Source organism: Egretta garzetta, unplaced genomic scaffold (assembly GCF_000687185.1).
Source record: "Egretta garzetta isolate BGI_Z169 unplaced genomic scaffold, ASM68718v1 scaffold55, whole genome shotgun sequence".
NCBI lineage: Eukaryota > Metazoa > Chordata > Aves > Pelecaniformes > Ardeidae > Egretta > Egretta garzetta.
The window spans coordinates 2,691,603-2,715,928 of NW_009259863.1; the positions used below are offsets into that span (position 1 = coordinate 2,691,603).

At 37.1% G+C, this 24,326-nt stretch overlaps 1 protein-coding gene across 1 annotated transcript in view; it reads left to right on the plus strand.

Moving 5' to 3' along the window:
• EYS (eyes shut homolog) overlaps positions 1 to 24,326 on the plus strand; it is a 904,272-nt gene that overhangs the window by 229,414 nt on the left and 650,532 nt on the right. Inside the window, exon 12 of the mRNA XM_035895612.1 lies at positions 13,321 to 13,443. Within this exon, the coding sequence (XP_035751505.1) occupies positions 13,321 to 13,443 (123 nt within the window). The remainder of the gene's footprint in view (positions 1 to 13,320; positions 13,444 to 24,326) is intronic.

Genomic DNA, 24,326 nt, shown 5'->3' on the forward strand with positions numbered 1-24,326 from the left:
CTCCCTTGGAACAGCTTGGGGACAGGGCGGGGGCCAAGTTGGGGGTTGGTGCCCCTGACTGGGGCATTGGGGTGCCCCTGCCTGCTGTTGTACCTCTCTGGTCCTTTGAGTGTGTGGAGATGAGTCTCTAATCACATAACATAATCCATAAAACAATTATTTCAATAATTTCTCCTGAAAGCAAAATGATATTTTGTATTGCGTTGTATTCCTGCAAAATTATTTCCATCTATTCATTCTCCTCTACAAGACAGTCTGTTGAGGAAAGCTGTTACCAGCATAGACTTCAGTTATTTACTTTTATGGGCCACATTTAAAGAATTGTTTAAAGAATCCTTAGAGATGGATTAAAAGGAGGTTATTTAGAGGGAAAAAGCCATAGAACAGATCATTTAAGAGTAACAGCTTAGTAAAACAGATAAATAAGTCAGAAGCTAATAAGGAGGCAAATTGTGGTAGGCAACTGAAGGAGCTAGGTATTGCATACAATAAACAGGGCAGGAGACTGTTTACTTGAAAGAATTTGTCCTCATTCCTTATCTTCATTTAACATCACATCATAGTCATCTCTTTACTGCCTTCTTTCCTCAAATTTTCTTGATGATTTGGCACGTCTCTTCTGGTCAGCAGTACAGGAGCAGGTCTGAAAGAATAGGGACATGGAAGGCAGTAGGCAGGGTAAGTTTGAGAATTTTCTTCTTTCCTCCCAATTTATAGCTCTTCCCTGATGGAGAGGAAACAAGGAAGAAAATAACACTTGAAAGAATTTTTTTTCTCCTGCCACCATATTACTTTGTCTCTTAATCCCCACCTGAAAAATCCTTTAGGAAGATTTTATCACTGCTTGCAACTACTTCGTACTCTGAGTATAGGGTGGTCAAGCTCTTAAATCCCATGCCTTAGAAGGATGGTATTTTGGGATGTCCTGGGTGATGATGTTTCTATATTTGTCCCTTGCTGATTGGACAAAATTGCATCATTGATAGAACAGCCAGTCACAGACTCAGCTACTGTGGAGTTAACCATCACAAATTTGGAAAAATGGGATTCAAGCCTGTGAGGCAGTGGCCAGAAAGTGTAGATATATAGGCAAAAGTGCATATATAACCACATACATAATTTTCAGAGGGATCTTCTCCCTGAAGAATTAATACACTATAATTCTACTGAGAAATCTTCTGACTTAATACAAATTGTACTGTATTTGAAACATTTTTTTAGATATCAGATGTATGCTGGTATGAGAAAATTAGCTATTAAAATCCTTTTATCACATCCTAATGCCCTTATTATTTTTATAGGTTCCAAGAACAGCAGTTTTAAGATTTTGTAAGAAAGAAAATATTGCCAAACCCTTGAATTTTTGAACATTGTGTTTGGCTCAGAAGCATCATGCTGTCTGAAGAAACATAGGGCATAATTTAATACACATACACCAGTTTTATAGCAGCATTAGGAAACTGCACTGAATTTCAGCTGTGTTGCTCTGATTTACAATGGCGTAAATGAGGGCAGAATCAATCTTATGGGTTTTTTAAGTAGTTCAATTTTTAGCAATGTGAGATATCTTATGATTCTGTATATCATCAAAGTACCATGATATATACATAATAAACCTGTTGCATCGCATTGTATCAATAGTAGTGAATTCATAAGATATTACCCTACGCAATATACTTCTGTTTATTTTAAGAGTGCAGCAATACAAAGATTAACTGAGGTAAATGCAGGTCTAATCAAATGGATCATCTAGGAAGCTGCAGGACCATGTGCTGCAACCAATTACTGTTTGAGGAGATGACAATGACTAAGATCCAGCCCTTTTCTTCTTTTTTCTCCTAATATTCTCTAGGGAGATACATACACAGATTAAGATTTCTAATAGAAATAAAAAAGTTTTACTTTGATTTGGCATGCTTTCATGTAAGCAAGGTGCTAGAAAAATTTTTGAACAGAGAACAGAAAATTTAAAGTGTGTGGAGAAGGAATCTTGACATTCACAGTCGATGCGATCAGTGCAACCCTGTTATTTATTCAAAATCAAAAATTAAAGAAAGAACCACACTTTTACTGTTGCAGTGTGGTCATTTGACTAATGTCTGTTAACAAGTGAGGATATAGATCCAAGTAATGTATAAAGAACTGAACAAAATAAATAAAGGAGTTAAATAGGAAAACTAAAACATAAGAGAAATAAATGAGAATGATTTATGATGTAAGAAGAATTATTCTGCTGTCACAAATAATTTTCTCAATCTTAGTATTGTTCACAGGACTGAAAAAGTACACATTCATAACTGCAATTCTACACATTCAATCAGTAGGTGAGTTGCACATTGGATTGAAATGCATTGTAGATTGTCTGCTCCTGTCAGCTTGGAAATGTTGGTAAAAACAGTCAGTCCTAATGCAGTATGATTCTATCTCCTGACAAATTAGAAACACGGGCAGACTCAATTCAGTTTCTATTCTCAGTAGCTTAAAAGTTAAAGCAGTGTGTTGATTTTGGCTGGGATACAGTTAATTTCCTTCATGGTAGCTGGTATGGGGCTATGGTTTGGATTTGTGCCGAGTTGATGATACAGTGATGTTTTGTTACTGCTGAGCAGTGCTTACACAGAGTCAAGGCCTTTTCTGCTTCTCACACCACCAGCAAGTAGGCTGGGGGTGCACAAGAAGCTGGGAGGGGGCACAGCTGGGACAACTGACCCCAGCTGACCAAAGGGATATCCCACATCATATGACGTCATGCTCAGCACATAAAGCTGGGGGAAGAAGAAGGAAGGGGGGGACGTTCGGAGTGATGGCATTTTGTCTTCCCAAGTAACCATTACCTGTGATGGAGCCCTGCCTTCCTGGAGGTGGCTGAACACCTGCCTGATGATGGGCAGGTGAATGAATCAATTCCCTGTTCCCTTTGCTTGTATGCATGGCTTTTGCTTTACCTATTAAACTGCCTTTATCTCAACACATGAGTTTTACCGTTCCAATTCTCCCCCCATCCCACCAAGGGGGATTGAGCAAGCGGCTCTGTGGTGGTTAATCGCTGACCAGGGTTAAACCACAACAGCTAAGTCTTCTATTTTATTGATTTGATTCCTTTAGTGATGCAGAATTTTTGTTCTATTTCTTTCCTTTTCTAATGTTTGCCTAATCCAAGTATACAGGGACCTTTTATAAAATTATGTGATTTCCATTTCATGTTTCAAAATTAACTACACTTTCAAGCTCTTTTCCCTTATTCTTCTGTAGCTTCCTCCCCTTTGATTCAAGTGTGAATATATTTTCTATTTTATTCCTAGCTGCAGTTTCCTATTTTGTTGTTGTTGTTATTCCTTAAGTATAGCTAGTGTTATGTTTTGGATAAGGTCATCCTCATCATAACTTAGAACAATATAAATGTAAGTTATAAACATATTCTACCTTCCTTTAGGGAATTCTTTTAACTGCCTCCAATGCTTCAATTTTACTTTTTGTGTGCTTCTCTGAATTCTTAGAAATTTCCTATCACTCTGAAAATAAAACAAAGAGCATAGCAACCTCTCTTGCCATAAATTTTGCCAATACCTACCCAATATCCAGCTTAATTCCAAGCCATTGTCTGTTTATACTGAGATGTTATTCCAGAAATTACAATCTTCAGATTGCATTTCTAAGAGAAATCTTACTTTGTTTTTCTGACTGGCAATTTTACTTCTTTCTTTGTCTTCGGCATTTTCTCCCTGCTGAGGGAAGCAGACAGTCTTCAATCTTTCTTTAAAGAAAATCTAACAAAAGATCTGAGCTGCCTAATCACTGGAGGTAAACTGAGCTCTGCATCTTCTTGTGAGCTATATGGAAGTAATGGTAAAGAATACCTTTGTAGGGAAGAAAATTGTCAAGCACAGTTTAACAGGACTGCTTTCCAAGCTAAGACTTCTCAGAAAGTGAGACATTTTTTCCTCTGTGATTTGTGTGGATCTCTTGTTAGTCTGAAAAACTCTTTTTCTTTTATTTCTTTTTTTTTCCCAAATGTAATGCCACATTGTAGAAAAACGTTGTAAGTTCTTCAATACCTTCTCTTTTTCTTCCATTATTGAGCACTTCTAATAAGTTGGTATATCTATTTCTTTCCCTTTTAGTTGGGTGACCCCCCTTTGTTGGACGCAGGATAAAAGATGGCTACTGCTACTGTGAAAGATGAGAAATTATCAGAACAGTAGTGTTCTCTCATCTTTTCGATACAGAATTGTTCAAAGAGGCCAAATCAAGAAGATTCTTTATTATAAGAAATAAAAGTAATAGTAACTTGACATTTTGGTGGCTAACAACAGCATCTAACATACTAAAGAATTTTCTTTATTGCTCACCGTATTAAAGGAATATCTCTTTTCTATTACAGCTTTGTTTCCCATCCCTCCTCTTTTGCTCTGTGACATCAGAAAATTCTTACCTTCCTCCTAGCAGGAAAGAAAAGCAGCAAGAAGTTGTGACAATAATAATTTTTAGTTAATAATTAATAAAGAGAGTAAGTGGCAAAAGTTTTGTTTTTCCTCATTTTAAGCTTACTGTATGGAAAATTACTAAGGTTTAGGCTAAACTTCATAGACAATGCAGAAGAAAATGCAAAAGATACTAAACATAAGCTTGCTGAAGACATAATGCTTTATTCTACCTATCAATTAATATAATAAAACAAGAAAGACTTAAGAAATCAGGTATTGGATATCTGTTCTCTACCAGTCCCCTGAGAAAAGATTTTTGAAATGGTTTCTGAGAAAGCTGTATATCTATAAAAGAAGTGAATAAAGGCTTCCATCTGTCTTTTAATGATCTAACTTCTTGAACATTTATTCTATCATCCAAAGCTGGCAGGAGTTATCTTGTTAGAACTCCTCCTGAATGTCTGATTGTGCATCTGCAGAGCAATCAGATACAAATAACAAAACCTTCAAGTTACATATTTGCTGCTTAAGAAAAAACAACTTTCTCAATATTACTCTGAGAAAGGCTGTGGTCTCAGAGTTTTGCAGTTTCTGCAGCGCCAACTTGATGTTGTAGCAAAACTTAAAGTACTAAATTTTAGCATGTCACGACTGGCATTATGTGTGTCTCCAAACTCATTCTTCCGGACTTTTAAATAAGGAACTTTGATCAGTCCTGTGAAACAACTAATAACTTCCCTGGGAATCTGGTATGTTCTTCAAAGCTCCCAGTTTACAATGCATTAAAGAAATAATTATATATTAGTTAAAAAAAACTAAACTTGTGATAATTCCTGTGTGTATTCTGCTAGAATTTATAATAAAGGATTTATATTAATCAATTTTGCCTCTCAGCTTTTCATTTTCATGATGTTTAATCTCATAATACATTGATATATGATTGCTTGTGTTTAAAATATGAAGGATAGTTTTACATGTCTTCACTCATTAGGAAGTTAGATAGGTCATGTAAAACAGATTTTAAACCTAGTTAATTTTGTCATGTTTTCCATTGGAAGTTTGAAACCACAGCACCCATCTAGTAGCTTGTGAATCAATTCTGATTTTACAATTTTTTTTAAAGTTTTTTTATGGTAAAATTCTTTGTATACAGAACTGCATATAAAATATATAGGCTGAGTACTTGAACATGTTCCCATCATTGCACAAACAAAAATGCTGTCAGCTACCACTTTACATCCTGAGGGTTTTCATTTACATTCTCACTATAGAGCTGGTTGCAAAGCACTGTTCCAATGATAAAATTGTAAGGAATAAACAAATATACAGATCTGCATTGGGCTATGCTATGGAACAATTATATTAAAGGACATTTCTGTTAAACTTATTAGTTTGTAAGACTCTCAAAATGTATTTTCAGCAGCAATTAATCTCATTCTTCTATTATTTTCCACTTTCTTTCGACATGAGGTTATAAGCGGACAGAAATCAGAATAGGCAAGTTGCCTATTCTGAATTCCAAGTGGAAAACAGTCAGATTGGTTAGGACTAGCCTCGGAAGTAAACATGACAATGCGTGTCTATGAGAGCATGGTATCTTTAAACGAGATATATAGCAAACTGTGTTATCACAGCATAGAGCTCAGCCTGTGTTCTACCACTTGCTTGTACACTTCATGTAAGCAGCTATCCCATTAAGAGGTGTGAGCTGCTGCAGCTATGCTCTGTGCCACCCATTATCAGGTCTAATAAGTTCAAAGCTAGCTCAGAAGTGTAGTCAGACGTTTGAATAGGCTATAGCTCTTTTGCCAAGTTACCCCAATTGAAATACATAGAAGCTCTTCTGTGGCTACTTCTTTTTTAAAAAAATAGGGGATCTTCAGGTAAGAAAATACAATTTCAGAGTTGTTACTCTTCATGTAATGACCTGTTCATGGCCTGTAATCCTAAGAAACCTGAGGAATGTTCCTAAGCAATCTTCAGTTTTGTAGAAACCAGACACGTTGGTCACCTGCTGACTGTTGCGTTTCCTTCCAGCTAGTGATCATTACTAGAAGGGGTTTCTACCATTAGTGCTTACATATGAAATCACTTGTGACTACAAACAGATGGGGATATTTGGGGGTTTTGAGTTTCTTTTATTTTTCTTTCCTTTACAATGTCCAGTAATAGTGGCCAAGTGTTAAAATGGCAATTAGATCATCAAACATGTCACATATCATTCCCAATTTTAGCAGTTTAAGCAAGTTAAAGTTTGTGATATTCAAAGCTCTATTTCCGGAAGAATACAAAGTTGCCATGTTAAATGAATAAAATAAAAAGTAGTTCAATATGGAATATGCAAAAAACAACCCTTCAGAACTACCAACTATGCAATCATAAGCTGGACAATGACTAGCAAAGCCTCAGTTCAACCAAAAAGGTTCTGTGTTTTAGAAGACCACAAAACAACCATTAGTCAATGGGATCATACTAAAAATACTTCAGAAGAAGTTATCAACATTTGTTGGACTCTTTCAAGCCATACTAATTTGTAATTCTCTTTGGGTTTTGAGTGATATAATCTCACAAAGAGACCTAAGAAGCTACAGTCTAAAAATATACATGGCTTTCAAGACTAAACCTATGCAGGAATAAACTGCACAGATAAAAATGTGAAACACTATTTACATTGTAGTTCTTCAGAGGGCAATTTGGAACCTATAGGTGAGTTAAGCTAGACGTGATTCCCAAACATCACGCAGTTGTAAAAATATAACAAATATTGTCCTGAGAAGTGTAAGATGTAAGGATACACTGCACATTACAGCCTGAGTTAGAATACTGTATTATGCATGAGTACAGGAACAGAAAAGACAGGAACTTGACTCATCAGAGATCTAATGAACAAGACCTATGAGGAAATGTGGAAGAAATTGTTTGTTTGGAGCAGCAGAAGACTGAGTGGAAACATCAGTCATGATATGTACATAAAAAAATCAAGATATGTAAAAAACTACACAGAGAAGGGAAATCAGTCCTTTTCCACATTTCCCTTGCAAATAAGCCAGAAGGGTTAACTGAAGTAAGGAACTCTAATTTAAAGAAAAGCTGCAGGAGTAGTGAAGACAGAGACTACTGGCACATAGGAACAAGTGGACCCTCTCCCCAGGAAAACTTCACCAAGGGTCGATTTGGTTAAATCTCTATGAGTTATTTTCTTCTTGAGCTAAAGATGGACTATGGTGACAAGGTCAACATCCTAATACACAGGGACAGCAAGCTTGATTTTGACAGATCAAAAGAGAGGTGGAAACATGTCAGTTCCTGGTTCTGTAGGAGGTGTCACACACAGGGTTTTGTCTCCATGACCATAGGACCCTGTTTGAGGAATGAGACCCCTGGGAAGAGATAGGCTTATCTGAAAGAGCAGTTCAAGGACATCTTTGCCAACAGACATGTTAGTGAGGAGGGCATTAAAAAGGTGACCAGCATTTTTCACGCTGGAACCTTGACTATTCTATGGTCCAAACATTCATGTTACAAGTACCTACACTGGTAGCCCATGCAGTCTGACAGTCTATATTTCATGGCACATTGATGTAGAGTTTTAATCTTCATGAAAGAAAACCAGGCTGGCAATTTTGGTATGGAAACAATGCACGTAGGGTGGGCTCGGTGTGGGAAAGCTCACCCACTCTCAACTGAAATGTAATGGGGATAGATGTATATTTGAGCCTGCATGAAGAGAAATATTTAGCTTGCTCCTGTGCTGTGTTCTTCCTGAGAGCACTGTTGCATCCAAATATTTCAGATCTTAGTTTATTTTTGATCTTGAATCTGGGCTTAAAGGCTATATTTAAAGTATCATATAAAATGGAATCAACAGTAAAGATATGTATGAGTAAAGATAATCAATTAGTAAGGAAACCTGAATAGTAGTGAAAGCTAAATTAGACAAATTTAGTTCAGGACTTGAATGCTGTATAGTAATTCTATGATACTTCCACTTTTTGGGAAAAGAAGTCTATCATCAAATATTCAGGTAGTGGGAAAATAAAGCTCATTGAAACTTAGGACAAATGGGGGCATGCTAGGTTATTGAGGCCAGTTCCACAGTGCAACAGAGCGACAAAAAATCTAACCTGGAAGGGACAGTGTGGAGCTCCCTGGTTTGACCTTAACAATGCTTCAACCTGAACAGCACTGCTTGTTTCTCTTTTATTACAACGTTCCACTTGGGAAAAATATGTTCTTAAAAATGTGTTCTTCAAAATCTATTCCCTGGATTATACTTTTATCATTAATGTTTAGTAATGTATACTCTCAAAAAGTGAAGACTAATCATATTTCCAAATATAACATCATGGCTATCAATGATGGTAAATTATAACATGTGTGAAATGAACACAGGAATTATAGTTTACCTCATATTAGTCTGCATGATTTGTACCCTCTACCATCAACGTATTAACTACTATGAATTATCTACATTTTCTTTGATAGTTAGATAGAATCATGGGAAATATTTGATAACAAACTATTCAGAATAATCCAAATAGTGATGATTGTGTGGTGCCTTCTAAAAAAGTTCAGTCTGAGACAAGACTGAAAAGGAGATTCTCTGAAAGCATGTCTGATATCTGACTTCTCTTGCATTCTGTGCAGGTTGTGCTCTGTATCTTATCTGAGAACTCAACCATATATTAGAATTCATAAATAAATTCTGCAAGAAAGAGGGAAAAGGACTCACACATCGATCGCGCTGGGACACTCCATTATTTATCTGCATTTGTTGTTATTTTGCTGACACAAATATCAACTCTACACAAATTATTTTTTCTGGTATTCACAAATGCATCATAGCTTGACATTTCATGATGAATCTGAAGGCTTTTGAATTTGTTTTCCAAATGAGATAAGATTGAGGGACTTTAAAGATGATATAAAAATAGGAAGGGAAGATGTAAAATCATTTGTCTTTCCTAACATATACAATTGTTTTAATTTATTGATTTATTTTTATTTGGTAGTTTTTAAAATAACTTTTTAACAAAATATAAAACCTGGGAATTTTTTGCTTTGCATAAATAAACATCTGTTTAACAGTGGGGCATGTTTTCATTACACATCTTTTGCAATTCATGTCCTGGGAACCTAATATTAAAAAGAATGCTTTTCCTCCATTTGAATAATTACTCTAAGGTACGTGAAAAGAAACTGAAAATAAGAAGAGAAGAAAAACATTCAACAAGAACACTTTTGTTTTATATGTGGATTTTTTTTATTTTAATAACAATGAAGATATGATTTATTTGTTCCTCCAATCAAACTGAATGTGGTTGTGTGAATACTAGTGGTGATATTTGGAATTAACACAGAACAAAGCTATAGATGTGTGGTGGGTTGAACTTGGTTGGCTGTCAGACCCCCACCCAGCCACGCTCTCACTCTGCCTTCTCATCAGGATGAGGGGATTAAAAAAGGTGAAAAAGCTTATGTGTTGAGATAAAGACAGGGAGATTACTTACCACCTACTGCCATGGGTAAAATAGACTCAAATTGGGGAAAATCAGTTTAATTTATTTCTAATTAATGTAGGTTTGCATAATGAGAAACAAAGACAAATTAAACAACACCTTCTCCATCCCCATTTTTTTCCTGAGGCTCAACTTCACTCCTTCATTCCCCACTCCTTTACCTCCTCCACACCCCAAGCAGCACAGCGGGGTGGGGAATGGGGGTTGTGGTCAGTCCGTAGCAGCTCCTCCCTGCCGCTCCTTCCTCCTCACACTTTTCCCCTCCTCGTGCCTGGGCTCTCCATGAGCCACAGTTCCTTCAGGGACCACCCACCTGCTCCAGCATGGGGTCCTCCACAGGCAGCAGTGTGGATATCTGCTCTGGCATGGTCCTCTCCACAGGCACCTGCAGCGCTTCCACCCCTCCTCCTTCTGTGACCTTGGCGCTCACAGGATTGTTTCTCACTCTTTTCTCCCCCTTACTCCTCACTCTACCTGTGCAGCATTTTGCCCTTTCTTAAATATGTTTTCCTGAGGCGCCACCACTGTGGCTGCGGGCTCAGCCGTGCTCTGGGGAGGGGTGGGTTGGAGCCGGCTGGAACCGGCTGTGTCCGGCCCAGGGCAGCCCCGGCCTCTCCTCACAGAGGCCGCCCTGCAGCCCCCCCTGCCAGCGCCTGGGCACCAGCACTCCACAGTGTGACAAAGTATCTGTAAGAAATGAGAAAATTGAGTTACCCTTTGCTTTTGTAAGTTTCATTAGCCTTTGGATTTTTGTTTTAATGATGTCTACTTTCCTACTTTTAGCAACTTATACAGCATCCTCATCTGTGGTAATTAAGCTGTGCGCTTTACACGTGCTGAAGACCTGACTCATATGGCATGTGTTTTGTTACGCCTCAATGTATTTGTACTCTCTATTTTTTTGCTGCTCCTCTCCACAGTAGAAAACAACACTGGATGAGAGATAATTGATGAACTCTCGCTTATATCAACATGGAAAAATTTAAAAAATATATCCTAAAAATGCTAAAGTGACTTTAATACAAATAGAACACTTGAAAATCTGTATATTGTTTCCACATTGCTATGAACGTCTTCTTACTTTCTGAAAAACTTACTTCTTATTTCCTTTAGTAAGTAGCCACATAAGACTACTTACTTCCTACATCATTTACCGCGTTTTTCCAGCAATAAAGACATGCATTTGTAATATTGAATAAGAAATTAATGAAATTTAATTATTCGTAAATAAAATACAGAAGCTCTGACTTCCAGCTTCCTTTTTCAGGGGAATATGGATCGTAACACCTCTTGGTTTTAATTACAGATAAACATTTGGAATAAAAGTTTCACGTTAATAACACACATAAAGATGAAGAAAATCAAAGCTTATCCTGCTTCCTTTGCAGGTTTTTCAGGCCAGTACTGTGAAATAGAAATGAATGAGTGTGATTCAGCTCCCTGCTTGAATGGTGCTGTCTGTCAGAATGATGTCAACAGCTATGATTGTTTTTGCCCTGAAGGTAAGTTGTTCAAAATAATTTATTTTTATTATCTTTGACAATTTTCAAAATTGCCTGCAGTCTGCAAAATATCTTGACCATCTTCAAAAACGTTGTTAGAATTTCCTTTCTATGAAAATGATTCATTCTTTTCTGAAGTCTCATTTGCATCTTTGTCCACCAAGACACCCAATAAAACAAGCATGCTTATAAACAAATGGAGACAGATATACTTGTAAGTGCTACTTTTTTTCAGACAAAACCTCATGATTTTAGCAAAGTCTGAAGGATTGGAGAAAACACAAATGTGCAGTATTTGAAACCCACAGAAAATGTAATCAATAAACTTACAAAGAAAATACTTTATTCTGATGTCCTAACTTGCAATTTTGTGACTGAGCATAGCAAGCAAATTACAATGGCTATAATAATGACTGCAATATATCTTCAGTACAAAAATCTATTAAAACTTTCACAGATAAAAATAATGTGATTTTCAGAACTTTTGGTCTGTTTCTTTAAAAATGCGTATTGCTCAGTGTTATCAGAAATATGTGAAGAAATAAGTGGTTTCAAGAAAAAGGTAGTTAAAGGAAAAATTAAAATGCTTTAATTACAGTGTCTTTCTGAGATACTTTCACAAATGGGTTTCTTCTGAATATTTGTATGGTTTTTTAAATTGAATTTTTAGTTACAAATAAAGTCAAGGTTGTGATTTATAACCTATTTCTGCATTTTAAACTTTCTTATACTTGTTTGATTTTAATCTTCAAATAGTACTATTTTGTAAGTCTGCACTGGTGGTGAGTTGGTTTCATAGCTTACAATATTTCAGGTATTTATATATTACTACAAGCATTCCAGTGGTGATGATAAGTTCAGAAACTCATCACAAAAGATGAAATTGCTACAAATAATTCTCATAAGTACAGCCTCCGTCATTAGTCAGTTTAAATGAGAAGCCAAAACAGATATTGGAAGGCAGTTGAAAATTAAGCTTGGAAAAGATCATTCTGCTGTTTAGTCTGCCTGACCAGCTTATAGAAAAATAAATCTTGGCATCCACATTGAGAATTTTGTGGCTTACTTGTTACCTGTGAGACATGGGTCTGATTAAGCTCTAAATGCAAATGAGAACTGTTACTGTATACATTATTAATGAACTAAGGGTAATTCTAAAGTTTTATGACTTAGGCATCAGTGGAAATTGGTTCCATGGTCAGTTTGAGAAATGATGGGAATATGCCTTGCACTGAGGGTGCTGATAGCTTAGCATTAGTCATGGTCTTCCTGCAGCCATGGCCTGTGACAGCACTAATGATAGTCATTTTGTAGCATGACCATGAATTAGAATACATTTACAAGAGCGTAAAATGTCAGATATTGGAGCAGAGATTCTCCAGCAATTTCAAGTACAAAAAAACAGTTGGACTTTTGAGTTTGCTAAAAGTCACTATGACACAAGAAACAAACAGAGAAAAAGTAGACAAGTAATTATTTGAGAGCTGATTTTTAAACTATAATCAGATGTCCAAATCCCAGCATCACTTATCTTTGTCTGCAATGTTCTCAAAATGGCAGGAGATAGAAAGATTCTTAAGTCTCTGCTAAACAAATAGTTCAACTAGATTAGTGAAAATACTGAATCCTAAAGTTGATCTTTCACTTATTAGCTCCTTTTAAAGTATATTTGATGGTTAAATGTATTTTCCTATTAACAATGGAGCAGAAAAAGCTTTTAGAAAGATCTTTCAATAAGACTTCAAGATAATTTTATTACAAGCATAAATTGAAAGCAATCTCTTTTTTAGAAAAAGGGACCCAAAGACATGCTTTATAAAAGAAGGCATAGATATAAATGAATAATACATAGCTCTCTGTTTTCTTCTAACCAAGGATTTGAAGGTCTGAACTGTGAAATCAACTTTGATGAGTGCACTTATGGCTTCTGTAAAAGCAATTCAACTTGCTTAGACCTGGTTGCAGACTACAGTTGTGTTTGTCCCCCAGGATTCACTGGTAAGATTTATTTTAACACTGGAAAAGATATTAAATAATTAAATTTTGTATTTCCATTCCTGAAATTAAACCAAACTCTTTTTAATTGCATTTTTTCAGTGTTTTAGTATTAATAAAAATAAATTCAGCTCAGTGTTCTGTGCTATTGATAATCTGCTTTAATTTCCCTACTAATATGATAAAATTGAAAGCAGTGTGTATGCTGTTTGATCATTTGATGGAAAGGAAAACTGTATTTTGCCTAGGAAAAAAAAGTGTTCAAAAAGTCTGTGAAAAATAGGTGAGCAATGATAACTATAGCTGGTGCTGTTTGTCTTCAGAAGATTGTATCACAGCCATAATTGCTTGAGATAGAAACGAGAATATAATTTTAGCAAGAGGACGCTTTGTTCTCTCCAGAAAGATACCATCAGATCCTTATGATAAATAGCTTGTAAATTGCACAATTATTTGTGTGTCTAACAGGTTTAAGAAAATAGCTTTTGCATCACGAGCAGTCTCCGTGGCCCTACTTTCTGCCAGAAGCAGCTAACAGGATCATGGGGAAATCAATAAAACTGTCTCAAAAAATATGTCATCTTAACAACTAATATGCTGTGGTATCAGGGACTGGAACACACTGACTTGCAGCTGCGGATTTTAGAGAGGCAAATGGAGCAGTGTTAGTCATAAGTGGTAACAGGAAGACAAGGAGTGGCAGTCTCAGAAATCATACACAGTTAGTGGGTGTGGTAATAAAAAGCCAAGCAGGTATGTACAGAGAGCTCAAAATTTTCGGTGACCAATGGAGAGGAAAGAAAAAAATGAGAGAGATCTATTATGGAGAAATGAAAGGTTAAAGAAGCAAGTAGAGCAGTGAGGGATGAGGAGGCAAAATTAAGTTAGAAGTAAATAGAGCATTTCAGGTTGATAGTAACACCAGTGACACCCAGTTTAGGACCATTTCATACATATTTTGTCAGTGGTTAAAAATAGGCAGATGGGACATAAGGAATGTAAGATGATACATGGAGATTTAGAATCTGTGAAAGTGATAATAGTTGCAGTTCCCACAGACGTCTGTGATTTTGCTTGATTCGTGCCAACATATTCTAATATTATTCAGCATTACAAAACTGAGATGTGCTCTGTTTCCTACAAGATCGTATTCTCCTTTTCTTCTTTCTTTGATAACTGGCTTTGCTGTCATAAGTTTGGATAGTATATGCCTATTTTGTGTCAGTCATGAAAACAATGGAGGTAGTTACAAAGTATTTCTTCATATAAATAGAAGCATTTTTAATGCAATCATTTTAAAAGAAGGAGCTTTAAGAACTCTTACTGCTATACTGTAAGGATCAAAATGGAAAACATCTGACTTTTCTATAGTAGATTGCAAACAGTCAGTTTGAACTAGGGAATGCAGGAAAAGCTGTTCTTCCGAAGATACAGCTACGCTACCTTGGGATATGACTGAGTCCATGTTACAGAACCAGAACTATAAACTAATTTGCGGGTGTCACCAAGGCAGCCTGGAACAAGGTATGTTCTCCTTAGGTAGAACACTTTGTCCTAGATTCATATTGATGCAAACAGTTTACCAATAACATATCTGTTCATTCCAAGACAAAAAGGAGTCAAGATTTGTCTTGACTGTTTTTTTTAACTGCCAACAGTAAAACAGTTACCAGTGAGGTATGGGCAGATTTTAATGGATACCTTGAGGCCTATGTTGAAGTCACAGAAGTTCATGTGATGGCATATTGGCCGTTATGAAAAGGCTCTATTTTCTCCTGCATTTCCTGTGTGAGAGCCTTTTCATCATGAATGTGCTATCAATCTCACTTCACATTGGCTTTTTTTTCTGAAACAGGACAGCTCCCACCAGAAAACAAATCAGCCAGCTTATTGACTGGAATTGGAAGTGGGGATAAGGATCCTCCTAATTAAACTGAGTATTTTCATCTGTGCTCATGCTACTTGTATAATAAGTGCACAGTCAGCCTTTGCTGATGTCATTAAGTCTGCTCTCTCCAGGCCTTCCAACAACTGATTCAACCTCTCTAGAAAGTGTCCTTGATGCAAAATAACGAATATTCGAGCTTCTATCTTCTAATAAAAGCAAAGAGTGGTAAAAGAATATTTCACCCTTAGTTCTAGGACTGATGTAGATAGCCCAAGAAGAAATTGCCATAGTAACAGTGATACACTCAAAACCTTTTTAAGGGCAAAAGGAAACAGTGTATATATAGGAATTTTTTGTTTATCCAGTTAATATTTAAGCAATGTAGAAATCTGTATTATGTATATGGATGTAGAAAAGTGCCATTAACAGCACAGTCAAAACTGTTATACCAGAAAACTTATTAATACCTACCCATATTCTTTAGTGTTATGTCCAGTTTTGCAGTGTCCCTCTGGCTTCTACAGGTGACGGTTTCAGTCTTCTCAGGAAGGACTGGGGAAGTTTAGGACTTAGTCTTCAGTATCTTGAGCCCTTTCCCAAGAGAAAGATGATGTTCATGGTAGGGATTTCTTCCTCCTTAGTCAGGGCTCCAGTTGGGGTTATTTTTATAGACTTTCTCATCCAAACTGTATCCTTCTTCTCTGCTGCCAGCCACAGCCTGGCAATGGCCGCAGCCCCCTTCAGCCCCCCAACATAAAGAGCTATGGCTTGCCAGGCAGTCATGGGCAGGGGATGTCACCCCCTCACCAGTGGGGCCACCCCCAGAGCTGAAGCTGGGAAGGCAGCAGTCACTGGGCCTGGTGCAGGGGTTATACCATCGACACACAGCTCAGGCCATGGTGAGGCCAGTGCACAGTCAGGTCTCCCCTGCCGAGGGCAGAAATTTTGTTTACTGGGCTACAACAGTAGCTCTGACTATGTGGAGGCACACGTTAGAAAGTTCATCAACAGATCCACTAACCCTGTGTTGATTACATCTGAATTTTTTCTAATGAATCTTCATCAAGGAAGTGAAATTTGAAAAAGTCCAGTAAATGTATAGGGCTGATTTTTTTCTTTTCAGTTCTTTCAAAATGCATTTTTTGTTTTCCTTACCTGTTACAAGGCATTTCCAAATAAATTTTTTGCTTTAGCATCCAAGCTGGTTGGGTACAAAACCCGTCTTAGGCCGAGCTGCTTGCTTGTCTTGCCATTTACTAGCGCCATGCCAGGCGACATCACGCCAGTTTAGGGTCGCAGGCCTTGTGCATGAATGCTCTGCTGGAGGGGCAGCGTTGGACAGGAGGGAGAGAGCTGCCTGTTCAAATGGCCTCGGTTGTGGTGCTCCACAAGTGGTGGAGCCCTCTCCAGCCTGAGGAGCTTGTTCCTTCCCTGGGAGCAGAGCTGGGAAGAGGCACTACCACACATGTGGCAAGGAGCACATGGCCTGGATGGAGGGAGCAGCTCTCTTCTGCTGAGGGAAGCTAGCAGGACAGAAATACCCAAAACAACTGAGAGACTCCTGAGAGGAGAGGGGAGTCTTCTTACAGCTTCTGCTCCCAAGTGCAGGTTTTATTGATAAAAGGGTGAGCACCTGAGCACTGGCTGCTTTGCAACCTGCTATATGGAGTTTCCTTTACTCTGAGCAAGATAGGCAGATGGAGAAAAGCAGCTCCGGAGAAAGACTAAGAAAATACTTTCTCTCTTACAATCAAAGCTTGCTCTCAAATGCCCTCTTGTGGGAGTCAGCGTACACAAGATCACTGTAATTATCCCATAGTAAAGAGCTACTGGACAAATGGACAAATGGCAGCACTGCCACCTCCTTCCCTCACAATGTTTTGTTCGATTTTGTCAAATTAGTGGGGTTTCCAGAACATCTGGCAGTTGAGATAGGTAAAGGCAGTCCAGGTCTGTTAACCTGGCAAGCCTCAAAAATTAGAAAAAGACGTGCTCAGCACATCCAGACTAGTCAATTCTGGGCATTATCAGAACCTGAAGAAGGTGAAGTAGAGGATTTTAATATTGAACAGTAGGATACCTTTAGTACCTTAAGTAGTAAGATACCTTGAATCAAAGCATCAATTAGGTGGGCTGGTATGGAACCAGTGATACAGAGGAGGAGGCATTTTTATGAGGTGTTGCTTACTGACCGTTTTCATTATTTGGGTGGATTTCCTCTTGTAATATGTATGCCTGTAACCAAAATTTTTTAAGTCAGTGCTCTGGAATGAGAAGGTATGTTTTTTTCATCTTGAGTAAGTGATGGGATTATATTTTGTAAGTAAGTCCTTCACCTATTTTTAATTGTAGAAGAGATTATTAATTATATGACTTTCAAAACTGTGCTCATGTGCCTGAGTGCAGAAGCAATCCCTGTGCTATTAAGGTGACACCAGTGAACACTGGGTAGAAAAAAACATGATTCCAAAATTATTTTTACTTTAGCACTTAGCACTGAATTTTGTTGTAAATTATATATATGAGATTCTTAATCTGACTTCCTCACTTATATCATGGCCCATATAAATACTGTATGTGTAACATGATCCCTGCTTTAGGTTTCGCCTGTGTCTCATTCATGTTTTTCATTATCATGAGGCTATATGAATCAACAGTCAAAATCAACCATGGGCCACATGTTGGCTTAAATAAGTCTTTAGGCTTTACATAGCAGACTAAATACATTTGCAAGCTTTTTAATATGCTTTCTGAAGATCAAATCTAAATAATTTATTCTGGCATGTGTCATAATATGAGCTTTTGGAATCCTGTAGTAGCTATTGTGGTGAACAAGTGGACCCTGCAGCACTCAACATTTGCAAATTAAAATTATGAAAGGATGTGCAGTGTTCCCTAGCTCAACTCACTCCATCACAAGGCAAAAGGTGATATCTTTTTTTGTGCTTTCAAAAATCTTTCCCTGTGCGTTCTTTTTCTAAGGCTTTCTAAGCTTTGTTTTCAGTAAGCCTGCAAAAGCTGTTCTATTTTAGGCAGCTCTTGGCTGACCCAGATGTTTTTCATTAATGTCAGGACCACTGCACAGTTTAAAATCATCGAGTCACTCCATCTTCCATTTCCTGCTAATCATTTCCAGTCCTGTCCTCAACAATTCAAAGGAAAGAACTGGCCTGAGAAATCTATTGGTGCTTACCCATCTTTAGAGTTAGTCACAGATACTCAGTCTCGCTTGCATCTCATGCATCAGAAAATGGTTCCACATCAACAGCCCTTCCAGAAGCAGCCCAAAAGCCAGATGTTTTCTCTGATGTCCTCTAATGATAATGATGTCCTCATAAAAAACACACCTGTATCTGATCTCTAGTCAAAGTGCTAAGGTTTTGCAAACCAACCCAAAACCTGGAAGCTGAAGACTGAAGAGGGCGGGATGGTTGCCCTGGCTCCTGGCCAGCAGAGCTCTGACTCATAGCAGGCCTATGGTAGCATCAGAGAGGAGGGCTGACTGCCCTGCCCCCTGCTCAGCTGGGACAGTGCAGATTGGGCTGCTGGTTTTCAGAAACACTCCAGAAGGTGGGCTGCCGAGGGCAAGATTCCCATAGTTGGGCAGGCAAACTTAACATCCTGGAAAATAAATGTTATTTATTCATACAAGGAAATGTATTCAATATGTATTTCTGTGGTTACTAGAGAATGTTTATCATCACGTCTAATGTGTAAATGTACCTGCTTCCCCTGGAAGGAATTCAGGTTAGAACACTGAGTAGAAAAAAAAAAGATCAGTAGAGTGCAGAAAACTCTGTTTACGTTTCATCATGCTGCAAATTACATTACATAAAAATTTTGATAAACTAATACATAAAAACTATTGAATTGCATGAAATAAAAACAAATCAATTATAGTTCAGTAACATTATTTTTTCCAGTCACCTAAAAAATAAGCAGTCTTTTTTTTCTTTGTGAGAAATCAAATGGCACATTTCTCCAATAGTTTTCCATCTGCAAATACTAATCATGATGTATTTAAATTAGAAGGTGAATCGTAACAGTTGGAACCATCTGACAAAAGATAAGTTAATTCTTCAATCAAAAATTTAATTAGTTTGTATGGGATTTACTTTATCATTGCTCTACTGGAGGTGTTATGAGATTATTTTTGTGTTTCAGTTTATCCCCTTTATTTTAGATACAATGGGGTTTTTTTCAATAGTGATGCTAATTGTCATGCATAATATAATGTATGTAGAACATACATTAATGTCTTTCTGGGTGTGACTGTATGTAATTAATTTTAGATAAATTGGAACACAATCATTTATTATTCATAGGCTTCTTTTTCAATAAAAAACAATGTTGTCAGTTGCTGGGAGGCCCTTATCAAACAAATAATAAAAAGAAATCATGTCTAGAAAAGCTCATACACAAGATTAGAGCACACACAGAAGACTGGAAAACATGGTTGAAATTCTCAGTCTTCCTGAGTTACTGTGGGAATTTAACCAAATTTTTCCTTAACTCCATACTTTTTCTATAAACTATTTCTCTTTTCTCCTTTCTTTGCATGTGTTTTCCATTTATATTCTAAACAGTTAAGGTCATGGATGACATCATACTATAGACCATAACATGCCAGCACAGTGAGCACAATTTTTACCTTTTACATCCAAGTGCAACTAAAAATAACATATGGATATCAAGACAGAATTTCCTTCTGCATCAAGATTTTTATTATAACTGCCTCAATTAACCTGTTAGGACTAAATTTTCGTTTATGACAAGAGCAATCAGTGAATGAATTCTGACATAACAAAATCTGCCTCCAGCCAACTTCCCCAGTGCACATTTTCCATCCCTCCCAGATATTCTGTTAATGAATTTGAGAAACAGAAGGGGCATCTTATATAAGAATGGTGTTCTCTAGGTTTTTTTATACTGAATTGTTCCTCTTCTGAAAAAAATCCACTAAATCACTGATGCTGGAAAAAGTATGTTGTTCAACACTGCTTTTGCAATACTTTTGCAGTGCTAGTTGCATCATACCAGAGGTTTTGATACTAAATTATATTTCCCAGTATATACCGGGCTGTGCTTTTAACAAGTGAAAGAATTTACCTTTGGGCCATACTAAAAAAGGTGTGACACTACCAGTTTTAGTGTGACCACACTAAGTAGTAGCCATATTCGGTGCCATCTTCAGTAACACAGTTGACTTCTTCACTTATTGGCCTTTTTCTTCATCTTGATTTTTTCTTTTTTTTTTTTTTAACACCTTTCTCTTTCTCAGTTCTGCAACTCCCTATAACTACTGATTTTGCTATATTTGAGGCATTTTACATATGTTAGGCATTTGTTCTTTGTCTGTTTTTTTTATCCCCAGAACTCTTTTTGTCCAGCTCTTATGTTTGCTTCGCTACCAGTAACTGGCCACAGGTGAGCTGTTAATAGCCAGTACCATACTATAAATGCATCTTCAAGGCCCCTGCTCTCTCCCCTGTGCTCCTTCACACTGCAGCCTTACTCTAGGGTCATAATTAGTTAATGACTTGTTATTCCTGCCTACATCTTATTAAAAATAAGCATAACATGATGCAATTGTACAAAATCAAAGAAAACTAAAACAAATGAGGCAAGATCCATCTGGCCACTAGACAAGTCCTGAGGCCTCTGGTGTTAGCTTGACACCAAACCTGTAGCCTGATGCTAGCAATGCCATATGTACTGGGCTGCAGTGGTGATAATTGGGACACTACCCCACAGCTTGGCTCACTTCACTTAAACTGTAGGTTGACTAGAGACTACTGCTTGCCCAGATCTGAGGAATCTTGAGGCAGGAGGGGGAAAGTGTTAAATGCAGAGTGCTGGTTTTAAAGCTGTTTATACAGCTTTTATAAGATTTTTTTCCTTGATATTTTTGCAGTCAGGCAAGAAACAGAATTGCATGGATTGTTTGCTCTCGTAACAGCAGAGCAGCACGTGACAGCCACTTTTCCCAAGAACCTCTTGGACCTCCAAGGACAGGCCATACACATTCCACATGATGACAATGATGCTAGAGGGCCTGGCTGCCTTGGGGTGGGTGGGCTATTGCTGTCAGAGAAATATATCTGGCTCTCAGAATTATCTTGATGTTTTCCCAGGAAAGACCCACAGAAGGCTACAGGATGAGTGAATTCATTCTGGAAGTTTTCTAACAACCCATAGGTTGCTGGTTGTATGCTCTACATTAGGTCTGTATACCAGAAGGCAGTTAATGTTGCCCATTAACTACCTTGTACTGAACCTAATTACTTAGTTTTAATTAAAGCACACCATTGAATCCAAAAATGTTCAATCCTGATTTGAATGCATGAAGAGAAGCCAGAATTTTACAGGCATTTTTTCTAGCAGTAATCACCATCAGATTTAGAAGTTTATATTAAATATTTTATTTAAAATTTTGTCTTCAACTTCGAGCTATTGAGATTCATTACCTTTTCTACACAAAATGAAAAAGCCTCTTACTACCCAAGTATTTTCTCTTTGTAAAGACACTTATACACTGTAATCAAGTCACTTCTTGTTTTTGTTTGTTCTAAATGAAACAGATGGAGCTCTTTAAGCCTTTGCCGACAGCATGCTTTCTTCAGTTGTTAAATAAATTGTGCAGCTTTTCCTGCATCCTTCCCACTTATTTTTAAATATGGAATATTTTAGCCAATGTTTTATGCAGAGGTATTTTACACATCAATATTCCTTCCTGGTTTTTTTAAATACATCTGAGAATTTTTTTTTTTTTTTGGTCACAGCACTGCAATAGCACTCATATACTGAGGCCTTCAGCAGTCCTTTTCAGATCACCTTTGTTGTTTCCTCACATACAGTTCAGCTACAGTTCAGTAGTTATAACCTGCATATCTTTTTCTTTGCTTGTATCTGGCAGCTGCAAGTGACCAGAAGTGACCTGCAGTACACTGAAAAATGTACTGTTTAACTAAACAAAAGTTATCACAAGATTTCAGTTAGTGCATATCCTTGCTCTCTTGCAGCAAGGAGATACAGGAAAGGAAGTGAGAGTAGAAATGGAGTTTGTTTAAAAGTCAGCATTGAAATAAGAGAGTAAGAGCTTTTCACATTCACCTACAGAAAAAGAGGTTCAGGGAAGTATGAAGTGGCTAATTTGTCTCTATGATTTTCGCATGAGAAAGACTTGAGTGGTGAATATAGGTTGAATGTGCCAAAAGCTGTACTGCTCTCTTTGTAAGAGTCAGATTTTCCCTCTGTATTTTTAAACATGTACACTTACGGTGTGCATGAAGAATGTGTTTGCTTCTGCCTGCTAGCGTTAACATTTTTACAGCACCCTGAGTGTCCTCTGCTTCTTTGGCTACTGCATGCGTGGACTCACCTCTGTCTTATCTGACTAATATAGAAGTGTGTTTTAATGGAGAGACAGAATGGAGATACAGATTTGGATAGAAGCACTAGGTTGCAAAGTGGGAGCTCTGTTATCATACACCAAGTAACTTAAGACCTTTCCTATCTTATTTTAAATTTCCTAGACTTTTTGATATGGATGACTCCTGGTCTTTCCTTACATGACCATAGATGTGGAATACTTGTCCTGCTTTACCCTACCATAAGGAATAGCAAATTTCCAGACAATCCAACTCACTACACGAACATAAAAGCCTTTGAACCTTCTGTGTTATAAACAGTGTAATTTATATAATTATATATCAACTGTAAATTATATAATCATAGCGCTAGAATAAAACACTAAAGATCATCTATTCCATCCTCAGCCCAGCAGAAAACATATACTGTATTGTGTCATTCCTATTATGTTTATCTCACCTTTAAGAAGTCCAACACCACTCCTTGTTTTCTTCAGGCAATCTTTACAGTGTGTTATTATACTAACCATTAGAAGGAGTTCCTTAACATTTAATTTGACTTTCATTGCAGTTTAAATGCATTACTTCTTATCCTGTCTGCTACGAACATGGAGAACTAAAGACATTTGCAAAAGCCTTTTCTTACTTTATGACTGTCATCACATTTCTATTCAAATCTTCCTTATTTAAGCTTTACAGCCCCATTCATTTTGTTCTTCCTAAGAACTCATGCTTTTGAGTTCTTCGTCATTCTTGTCATGCTCATCTGGACTGTCTTCATCTGGTCCGCATAGTTCCTGAATGCAGCTCGCTGCACAGTGTAAAACATTCCAAATGCAGCTTTACTCCATCTAGATGAGAATGGAGGGATTTCTTCATGCTTCTAACTGGCTATGTTCCTTTTTACATATCCCAGCACAATATTTGATTTGGTGACTTGCTGTATTATTATACCTTCTACTTGTTCTAATTGGATAACATTTGTTATTTCAAATTGTATCTCAAATTTGTCAAAAATTATGAAGGCTTCTAATCCTGTCCTCTAATGTACCTTTTTGTGTTGCCATCAAAATCTTACTCTGTTGTCCACCATCCAGACTGTTGCTGAAAAAATTGAGTGGAACTAGATGGACAGCAGACGTCTTTCAAAATCTGTGCAATTCGTTCATCGATTTTGGTAGTAAACTGACTAATAACTAATGTATGAATATGGCTTTCCAACAATTTTTACTCATCTGATGATACTCTCTTGTAGTTCATATCTAGTCCAATTATTAGGATTTCACACAAGATAGCATTAGAAACATTACTGAAGTCAAGGAATATGACATACTACTTTTTTTTTTTTTTTTTTTTTTTTTTTACCCACAAGGCCTGTAGCTGGCGTAGAAGGGAATTGTTTTGCTTATATAAGGCTCATTTTTAATACATTGTTTTGTATTTATAGGTTCTTACAAGCAATCAATTTAGTAACTTTTCCCCATATTTCCTCCAGGAAATTACACAAATGGATCTGTAATTTCATGTCTCTGTCTTTTACTCCTTTTTAAAGGCTGAATTTTTGAGTCTTCAGGTACTTTACCGATCTTCCACGAGTTCACAAAGGAAAACTATTGAGGTTTTATCAG